The sequence below is a fragment of the Vollenhovia emeryi genome, unplaced genomic scaffold (assembly GCF_000949405.1).
Source record: "Vollenhovia emeryi isolate VEMERY1.0 unplaced genomic scaffold, V.emery_V1.0 DF939122.1, whole genome shotgun sequence".
Lineage (NCBI taxonomy): Eukaryota > Metazoa > Arthropoda > Insecta > Hymenoptera > Formicidae > Vollenhovia > Vollenhovia emeryi.
The window spans coordinates 312,352-322,811 of record NW_011967244.1 but is presented as its reverse complement, the minus strand read 5'-3'; the positions used below and the strand labels follow the sequence as shown (position 1 = coordinate 322,811).

The following is a 10,460-nucleotide window of genomic DNA, read 5'->3' as shown; positions in this document are numbered from 1 at the left end:
TTTAAACATTTATTATTACAAAAGTATATAAAAATGTTTATTTATATACCGTTATTTTTATAGCATGTAGTATATACTAATTTGAAAAATATGTATTCGAAAGGATTTAATTACTTTTCGAATCTAGAACTTTTACAGATGTCTACAAATTAGTATTAAGTTATTTACGTTAATTTCGTTTCTATTCAATATTTTATACGTGCAAAAACGATGTCGATGTTTCGTATTGTTTGTATACATACGAATGCGGTGTATATTATTTTTACATTAATCCATAACCCGACGGTCGTTAAATATCTTTATACGTGACTTATACTAGAAACATACTTCAAAAATGGACGTGAATACCACTCGTGTAACTATGCCGGTCAAAACAGCTTGGCGTGAGATTCTTTTACCAAAGGGCAACTATTCAAGCGTGAGAAAGTTACCAATCAACTTCCTTTAGCAAACTCTTCTAATTTTGATTTTTAAAGAGAGTATACGTAACCATTTAGCATTTCCTGAAACAGATTAGATAACACAAAATCACGAATAACTTCATTATATATCAGAAATTTTATTTATCATGATAAGAAAATGTAAAAAGATTTACAGCTAGAAAACTGAATCAGTACCTGACTTAATTATATTAGTCTAGTCAAGTTTGGCAAATTTAAACTTATATATTTAAATTTTAGTCTGAAGTAAAAACTGAAGATTAGATTTCATTTCAGGCTCAAACATTTAACTATTTTCTGAAAATTTGTATTCATGGTTTTGGCATAAGAAGGACTCTATAAATATATACAACATTTATAATGTGTACATGTATGAAAAAAATTAATGGAATGCATGTTATTTTTATTCAATGAACTACATCGAGACACACGCGGAATAAAAGAAGGTATCGTGCGAAGGAAAAGGGTCCTCTTAGAGGGTCCTTCTATCTCGACTTCGGGTTCTCGGTGTTGCAGTGAATCCTCTCGACGCGGAGTCCGCTGCACACACTGGTTACCGGCGACCTGTGTGGCATGAGAAACAGGGCCCGCTCTTCCCACATAATAAACGACTTCGAAGAACGGTAGTGGCATTGACCTGAATCTATTAGGGCTCTTCGGTTTGGCAGTATTATAACTGCCCGTGAATCAATCCCTTACTTAGCAACATTCTCCGACCACACGAAAGCCCGGCTCGTTACTGTTCGGTTAGGACCGGGGCACCGCCGTCACTTTTCGCGGCAAGAACTTCTCGCAACTCCCTCGTACCCTTCGGGGGATGCTGATGATACCCCGATGACATCGCGGCGTCCGCGCCTTAGCATCAACGCTGACTTTGAATACCGACTACTTCTGACATTGAGACATTATCTTCGATCTCAGCTCGATATTCAAGAGATAATCTCGAATGGGGCAAGTTGGAAACGAGAAATATTATCTTCTTAACTGTATTGTTTAAGACTAGAAGAACCGGTACGTTATTACAATGTGCATATAATGCGCGATACTTTGGCTTTTACTATATATATTGATTTATTTGTTAATTTCTGCTGGAGGGAAATGCTAGCACTTACAATTATTTACAAGTTTTCTTTATTTGATCCTATAAAAAATGCACGTTCGTTTGTTATCTTTTTCTTGATAAATAACAACTATAATTAAATTTAATTTTTGATTGCAACGTCGTGGCATCAAAATTTATATAAAGTAAATTATATTAATTATACGTAATTGATCATGTTATTTGATCATGTTAAGTCGCACGGTTGCACTGTCTTGAATAAATTTTTATCCAGAATACATCTATTAACTTCGTTTTCTGCACTCTCTTGTCTCGGCATGTCTCGTAGAAATTTCTTCTAGTATCTTCAACGTCTGCAGAAAAAGTACAGTGAAGAATTAGATCTTAACAGTTCGTAAAGATAATAGATTTTTTAATTAACAACATTAAAGTTTATAAAACAAATAGGTACACTTTATCGTGTTCATATTCTCTTTCTTCATCATTAAAATAAAATACAAGCTATAATAGATAAATTATGACAACTACATTAGATGCCATAAAGTTATAATTACCAATTAATAAAATCGTAAAAAATGTACAAAACGTATTGATTTTAATACGATTAGTAGCTTAGTATTTTTGACTGTGCAGAATTCATTTCACTTTTTCAGCAATCAAACTCGGTTGTTACCTCGTTTTTCTGCTTCTTGTACCACATAACGTTGGTCTGGACTCTATTAATAACTTTCCCGATGATGGTGTCGTACTTCTCACTCTTGCCTCTCAGCCGCATTAGCTGAGGAGAAAAAAAAAGAGAGCGACCGTTACATAATGATTTGATACTTTTAATACCCGCGAGGTATATGCATATATATATATCGGTTTTCAGAGAAAGATATCGGGGTTCGCTTTTCGATCCTTGTTAAGTTTCTCACTCACGCAATTTTCTTACCCATTCCACATCCCGTTCTTGACGAATGCATTTCGAGAGGGCATTCAATACTTCGTTCAAGGTAACGTTTGCGCTGGAAATGGAGCAACGAAAATGTAACAACGAGAAATAATATTATAGTCGGACGACGATCGTATAAAATATGTAGAAAAGAATCGACACACTGATGAAATTTTTTATAGTTATTTTTTCCAACTGTTTGAAACAGAATAGCGTTATTTCGCTGCCTGTCGTAAACCTGACTTAACTTACTAATTATCATCTTCTGTGGTGTTCGTGTTAAACTTATTCCAATGTTGAGCTAGGAATTCTATTGCGACGCGGTATCCGTGTGGATTCGAGGCGATGGACTTCAGAGCTAGTTCTGCGTATTCAGACGATACATTTCTTTGAGAATACATTATAGATAAATATCTGGAATAATAATATGCAAAGAAAGGAATTGTAATATATATTTAAGTAATATATTCTACAATAAGTCGATATAATCAAAACGAACGTTTGGTCCCCTTTATACCGCGATTGTCTACTAAGCATCATTCGATGTAAATAATTTTATTTTACCGCGATCCGGAACGTGTCTCACCTCTGCAACAGACTCGCGTTAACATGACATCCCAATGCGAACGCAAGGCTTTTCTTATCATACGCTGATTCGTTGTATCTTTTCAGGAGTGCCAGCCATTGTTCCTCCGTGACGACTTTCACGAGTGTGCAGTACGTCCAGCTACGAAACTCTTCTGGTGAACTAATTTAACGGATAATTTTTCTTCTTCAGTATCTAAATGTGTTAAAGGCTGTCGCCCGTATTTACGCGTAAATTCAATGCGAAATGCAATGTCACGATTTTTAATTAACGTTAAAATATACGGTTTAGTAAAACAGATAGTATTTACAGTTACGTCGCTAGATACGTACTAGTTCGACGATTCGTTGTGTAGCATTTTTCGAGCGAAGTCAAGGACTGCCGTTAAACATGCTTGATTGTCGACTGAACACGCCGATTTCATTAAGTCTATCTCGAATTTTGTCCACATCGTGGGTTCCTTAAGAATCACCGTCGGTGCCACCTTGCTATACACTTTATCTATAAACGTGCACATGACGAACTGGAACAAGTCGAACAAATTTCCGCTTTTTGTTTAAATACAAGAATGCAGAGGCAGACTCTGAGAGAAACGAGTTAAATTAGATAAAAAAAATTAATCGCATCAAGCTCAAGATTTCAATAGAAAATTATCTGCATCAAGTTTTTCTTCAATATTAATTAATTAAATGTCTTAAATTAGATAAATTTAATTAAATATTATAAAAAAGGAAGGACAATTAAAAAATGTTTACAGAAAAATGTAACAATCTGATATTATTATGTCAGATAGAGAAGATTGTTTTTCTTTTTTTTTGGTCTTCTCGTTGCATCTCGTTTTCTTGAGAAAGAAAAACTGCCGCTACCGTATCGAGCGAATATCACTCTCCTGTTTCAGAGGATTCCGTTTCGTCTTTAAAAACATCAAAGTGTTCTTGTGAAATTGCGAGGAAGAAGGTAAAGTAACCGGGAGCGATATTTATCGCAACATTATAGAGATCTGCGGTTGATTCGCACAAGAAGTAAGAGTAAGTAATTCCATTTATCCAGAATTTACGAGCAATAAACCGGGTGGATTAAAACGCAGAGATACGCCGCAACGTATTTATTTAATTTGGCACGTTAGGTTTACGGACGTGGAGCGCCTGAAGAAACCGCGGGGCCCGCCTCTCGACTCGCGGTGAGGCCTCTCCTCTCGTATATTTTTGCAATAATGGCTTCTGTGAAAAGGGAACTGTTACGGCAATATTGGTCGGCGCGAGTGCTTAATTAAATGTTACGTGCCTCGTATTTCGGTGCAAATAATGATTGAGTCCTCCGACCTAATTGAGAACGTCGAATCGTAACGACGGCCGATGGGCCGATGATCACTTATATATCTGTCCCAGGGCTAATCATACGTTTTATAATGCCATACTTAAGCCTTAACTGCGCGTAATAACGACATAAGCCAGAACTGCATAGCGGACAATTCAGATCGCGCGAAGCGACGTCGATTATATCTCGCATATCTTATCGCGCCGCGGCCGTATAAATTAATAATAAAAGGAAATTTGCTCGCCTTAATAATCTCGCGCAAATCTACTTGGAAGGACAAACGAACCTGGCGGAGCCGCGGTTGGAATGTAGCGAAAGTACCGCGGATATTTAAGGGATTTACGCCACTTGGCGTGTGCACGATCGTCTCTCCGTGCCGTCCAAGTGGCCTCGATCCTCATAATTGACACAAAAAAGGGTGACACTTTAATTAAACTTTATTATTTGAATATTGTCCATAAGCGCGTAACTTAAAGTATTACCTCGAACAAGTCCGAGTCCCAAAGACGATCCTGGACGGTGGTCAATAAACGCAGCGCGGGTGTCCACAATATTTCTCCACTTTCTGACGCCACTTTCTCAAGGATATTCCACATAATTTTCTTATCGAGCAGCTCGGCGGTCACCATCGCAAACGAGTCGACCAGTACCTGCGCTTTCGTTACTTCCGGTAGAGCTTGGAAGGACTTTGCCAACAGTTGCCAGTTTTCTACGTCATAGTTGACACGGTACAATGCTGTAAATAACGATAGAGATCAACTGTTAATGGAGGCCCTGTGGGCAAGTTCGGAGGCCACGCGGTTTCCGAGAAGAATAGATATTATAGCTGGAAAATTGTTAATCTTCCTCGCTCGGCGTTGCGATAAATTTCTAACGTCCGCTAACTGCGGCAGAGACAAGACGCGTTTCTGAACACCCTATACAGGGTGTCGGATTCGATTTGGACCACTCCAAAGATTATAGTAGATTGGGTCAAACTGAGAAGAAAAGTTATATACCATTTTACAAAATCCGTAATTATCATCGCATAATTAAGAAAAACGTCTGAGCCAATAAGTGCACGGAGGAGCGGAAGGCCGGACTCGGCAGACATGCAAAATGGTGTATTATTCTCCTACCACCAGAAAAACTTTTTCGGCGCGGTGTCATATGTCGCGCGTTCGCTCGCTGCGCGCCGTTCACCCGCTCACCGCTCCCCGCTCGCCACCATCTCTCATCAATCGATGCGTGACTCCACCTCTCGCTATCGGATCTTGAGAGATGTCAACAAATACACCATTTTGCATGTCTGCCGAGTCCGGCCTTCCGCTCCTCCGTGCACTTATTGGCTCAGACGTTTTTCTTAATTACGCGATAATAATTACGGATTTTGTAAAATAGTATATAACTTTTCTTCTCAGTTTGACCCAATCTACTATAATCTTTGGAGTGGTCCAAATCGAATCCGACACCCTGTATATAAGACAAATTCCTTATGAATTTATGAAGTGGCTCGAGTTTGTTTCCAAATTGATCGACACCAGTTATTGTCGGTAAAAATATTACGTTGTGTACTATCTCCTTAATTGATCGGCATGCGTTACGACAGTGATATTACCCGTTTGATTGATATTAAACAGAATCCACTGGTTGTTGGAAGTCGCCCGGCTCAAAGCAATGTCGTTAATTTTCATGCGTTTCTTGACCATCCATGCCTTCGGCAGGGTATTACTAAATTGCTGTTCATTTTCGGTTGTCCACGTCAACGGGATGTGCCATAACTCTTCGCTCGTACTATTTAGGCCGTAATGATAAAATCGGTCCTGAAACACAAACATCGCATAATCGAGCAATTTTTATCGACATCCACTATGGATTCAATTTCATAATGATGCGTTTCACTTCTCTATTTAATTCGCTCTTCATAATGGCCGTATTATAATATTATAATGGAGATTGTAAATTGCAGTTTTGTTCATAAAAGATATTTGTGATGCTCTGTATTTTTATACGAGAGGCTTGTTGCTTGTACAATACGCCCGCGCAAACGTGCAAAGTATGAACAACGGAGGGCATTGGAGTTGGAAGGAATTATCGATTATGCAGACAACTTGATATACTTTGTATCTTCCGAGATGAAAAGTAAGTTGACAGCAAAATGAACTTTTTAATATGCGTACATGCCGCGTACGATGTACAATATAATTTGCATTGACACGTCTCTTTTAACGTAAAGCTTCGTTAATTTGAAAAATTGAGAAGCCAGGATTAAATATGGAACCCATCAAATTTTCGCTAAGAAAGAAATTGATCCGAATTAATCGGAGGTTCTGAAAAAAAAAATGGAGGCATTCTGTGTAATTTATTCGCGAGTAGTTAAACCACACAACTTCCTTTTTCTTCCCGTTGCGCTAAGAGAATAACGATGATTAATATCGTCGTAAATGCATTCCATCGATAAATAATTTGTCGTCGACGAAACAAGATGAAGAAACGCGCTCGGAGATCGATCTGCGATAAACATCGGCACACCTGCATAAGCTCGATCGCACCGGTTTCTCGATTCTGTTGGACGCGCAGGACAGGGAAGCCGGCCTGATACGTCCAAGTTCGCATAACGTCCTTCATTCGGGGCCCTGAGGAAGCCGGTAGCCCCTTCGCTTCATCGATCTCCACCTGAAAAGCGCTCCAGAGATCCTCCTGATCAGCGTTGCGATAGTGGTACGTGCGCATGTAGTGGCGCACAGACGAGAGGAAGATCCGCTCGCCCAGAAAATGATAGATCATGTGCGCCATGCAATTACCCTTGACGTACGACGTCAAATCGAAGATGCCGGTGAGCCCGCTCAGTTTCCCCAGATCGATATGCAACGGGTGTGCCGCTTCGTCGGCGTCGCTGTCAAACACGTCGTGACACTCGATCAGGAAATGGGCCCGCAGGTCCCAGGATGCAGGCTCGAGCTGCAGGATCAAGCGAATTAATCACAGCCGTCGGATAAGTGCCACAACACCATAACGATAAGATTCATTCTCATGAAATTATTAAAACAAGATAAAAACGTGACAGAGATGTCGAGAAATTATCAATCAATTGTGAAAAAATTCTTTTTAAATCAAAATAACAACTATCGATTTCCTTTCAGCTTCGCCAAGTCTTCGTTATTATTTATATAATTGTTAGTAACATTGAAGTATTTGGTGATATTTATTGCAGTAATTATAAGTAGTAGATTTCAGACAATTGTTTCTTTGTAGGAAGTTGATTTGTATTCGCACTTTACCGCATTTAGCGCTAGAAAGCCGAAAAATGTGGAAAATCCTTCTTTCAGCCACACTTCGTCCCACCACTTTGGCGTTACCAAATTACCGAACCATTGATGAGCGACTTCGTGCGCCACAATATTAGCCAGTGACTTTTTCGTTTCAACAATGCTGTCGTCTTTCCTTATAAGTATAACATCTTCCCTGAAAATATCAATATGACTTCTAATCTCCATCGTACACAAAATTCTCACAATTAATTTGCTGTGTGAAAAAAAACGCAGCATTCTAAAGAAGTTGTGATCGTAAATTCTCGTTGAGGAAGACTCGAGTGCAAATCACATTTAAAGACGACAATTCCAGAATATATCTAATACCTTTCGCAAAAAAAAGGTCGGATTATTGCGGAAAAATAATTCGTTTACCGAAACGCTATGAGGCCCCAGTTTTCCATCGCGGCATATCCTAATTCAGGAACCACGATCACATCCAGTTTATCTAATTCGTAATAAAATCCAGTAAGATTCTGTATTACACGGAGAACCTTTGATACCAGTTCGCCGATGTATCTCGTGTCGTTCTCGATCTCTTTCCTGAAGAAGATCGTGTGCGACGGTCGATCGGCGACGGCGACGTCGTAACTCGAAAAATCGGTGACCATAAAGGCGACCAAGTAAGTGGGCATCCGGAAGGTTTTCTCATAATGGTCCCAGACGTACCCTGGCATGCCGTGTCTGCGGAAAAGGGAGACTGGATTAAACTCGGATTATTCTTTAACCGAAACGTCATAATTACACAAGTAAGACTTTGCAGCATTCGGGGAGCCCTTGGGAAAATTTACTTTAAGTGAAATTAAAATTTTTTAAAGTAATTTTTCACGTCTAACAATAAGAGTTTACTTAAAGAAGTCACAAGTTTACTTAAGAAATTTTACCTTAAATAAAAGTTTAAAGTGTTCAAATTTACACTGAGAAAAATTTTCATCGGATAAACCAATTAAATAGTATGTCCAATGGTTAATTTTTCCGATTACGTTTTCCGATTAAATTATGGATATATCCGATGAAATTTATCCGATGAAATGCAATTACCGATGAAATTTGATTGAAAAACCGATCAAATTTTTCATCGGATATACAATTTAATCGGACATATCCGTTTGTTATCATGTAATTGGATTATCCAATTATATTTAATCGGACATTTTTCTCAGTGTACTTTCAACATCTCTTATTTTTCTGAAGTAAAATTTTAAGGTTTTCTAAGGTATATTTTCCTAAGGGGGGATGCAATTAGGCGATGCGGATGTGAATCGCTCTCTTTTACATTTCCTCGGTGACTTTGCGCATTGAGTTCGAGTGCGATCGCATGCTCGACTCTCTGCCGATCGAGATGCGAAACGGCGTCTTGATCCACGGCTCGTCGAAACACGGGTAAGCTGTTCGAGCGTAATCCGGGGAGAAGTTCGACACCGCTATCCATCTGGAAAGAGACGTCCGATTTCGCAATATGCGCTCTCTAAAAGTCAATCAGCGAAGTATCACTAAAAACAGTGAATATCATAGTCACTGATCTGCAGTCATAAATATACTACTGAAAATTGCAGTCGTATACACGGAGAGAATTTCCTCTTAAAATTTATCCTGAAAATCATGTAATCGTGGAACGATTTGACATTTTGGACAATTTTAAGAGAGTTTTTTGAAATTTTACCATACATTTGACTAGTAAAGTGTGTACTAAGTATAATAAAATTTCAAAAAACTCTCATGAAGTTCTTCAAAATGTCATGTTGCCCCGCGATTACATGATTTTCAGAATAAATTTTAAGAGAAAATTCTCTTCGTGTACTTATAGAGAAAAGTTCTCTATTATGAGATAGGATTCTAATATGAGATAGCAGGTTTTCAACGTCCAAATTCAATCTTTTTTCGCAACAATTACACGATCCAACAATCAATTTCCCACTAAACAGATTTCACTCCAAGGGCAATAAATCCACGGTGAAACCAACAGATGGTGCCAATTAATTTAGCAGAAACTTTGCTATCCCATATCTCTAGCTTATCTCTAACTGTAAATCAGTGACCATTCACTGTTTTCAGTGATAATCCACTGAGTGACTTTCAGAGAGCGGGTGTAAGTTACATGTAACGTTGTAAAGGATATAGAAATTAAATTTACCGTTGAAACTGATATGTGTTAATATAATGCATAAATCGTCCAAAAGTAGAAAAAAGTTTTAATTTGAGTATATTGTAGTTGTAAGTTTTATCTATCTAGTACGCGAAATTTCAGACCTGGTTGCCGATGAAATAAAAGAAAGAAAAAATGTTGAAGTTGTACTTTTTAACATCCTGGTAAACGCCAAGTAACAGTTACATAACATCTATATTATAATTTCTTACTCAACAAGATAAATGTAATATAACACCCAAGTTGTACTGCATTTACATTGCTAACAATAAGTAGGAAATTGTAATATCGATGTTATGTAACTATTACTTGGTGTTCACTGGGATAGAGGCCGATCGCTCGAAGAAGCACTTGGAGGGTTAATATTATTTTATAGAAAAAGTAGATCTTAATAATAAATGTTACAAGGCTTGAAATGTGCTATTAAATATATGATGTCACCAACCTCTGCAAGCAAACGCTTACTATAAGTAAAGTCACAAGGTACCTACAATGCTTTGAGGAAATTTGACAGCTCTTTGAGGCTTGACATCACATATTTTTAACAACGAAAGAATATGAATCGCCAGTAGTCAATTAGCAGTAAAAAGAATTGTTAAACGACATTAGGCTATAGCAGACGCTATATTTACTTGTTTGATTCCGACGTTTCGACCATACGGTTTGTGGTGGTTGCAATGTCCTCTA

General features: G+C 38.2%; 1 protein-coding gene across 1 annotated transcript in view; it reads right to left on the bottom strand.

Annotated features, from left to right (window-relative positions):
• Positions 1 to 1,554: 1,554 nt before the first annotated feature.
• Positions 1,555 to 10,460, bottom strand: part of LOC105569844 (thyrotropin-releasing hormone-degrading ectoenzyme-like) — an 11,444-nt gene continuing 2,538 nt past the window's right edge. The window contains exons 4-15 of the mRNA XM_012026607.1: positions 8,904 to 9,059; positions 8,003 to 8,311; positions 7,598 to 7,781; positions 6,849 to 7,277; positions 5,935 to 6,139; positions 4,820 to 5,073; positions 3,353 to 3,543; positions 3,021 to 3,182; positions 2,687 to 2,848; positions 2,435 to 2,507; positions 2,174 to 2,278; positions 1,555 to 1,853 (exon numbers count right to left, since the gene is read on the bottom strand). Of these exons, the coding sequence (XP_011881997.1) occupies positions 1,785 to 1,853; positions 2,174 to 2,278; positions 2,435 to 2,507; positions 2,687 to 2,848; positions 3,021 to 3,182; positions 3,353 to 3,543; positions 4,820 to 5,073; positions 5,935 to 6,139; positions 6,849 to 7,277; positions 7,598 to 7,781; positions 8,003 to 8,311; positions 8,904 to 9,059 (2,299 nt within the window). The 3' untranslated portion in view covers positions 1,555 to 1,784. The remainder of the gene's footprint in view (positions 1,854 to 2,173; positions 2,279 to 2,434; positions 2,508 to 2,686; positions 2,849 to 3,020; positions 3,183 to 3,352; positions 3,544 to 4,819; positions 5,074 to 5,934; positions 6,140 to 6,848; positions 7,278 to 7,597; positions 7,782 to 8,002; positions 8,312 to 8,903; positions 9,060 to 10,460) is intronic.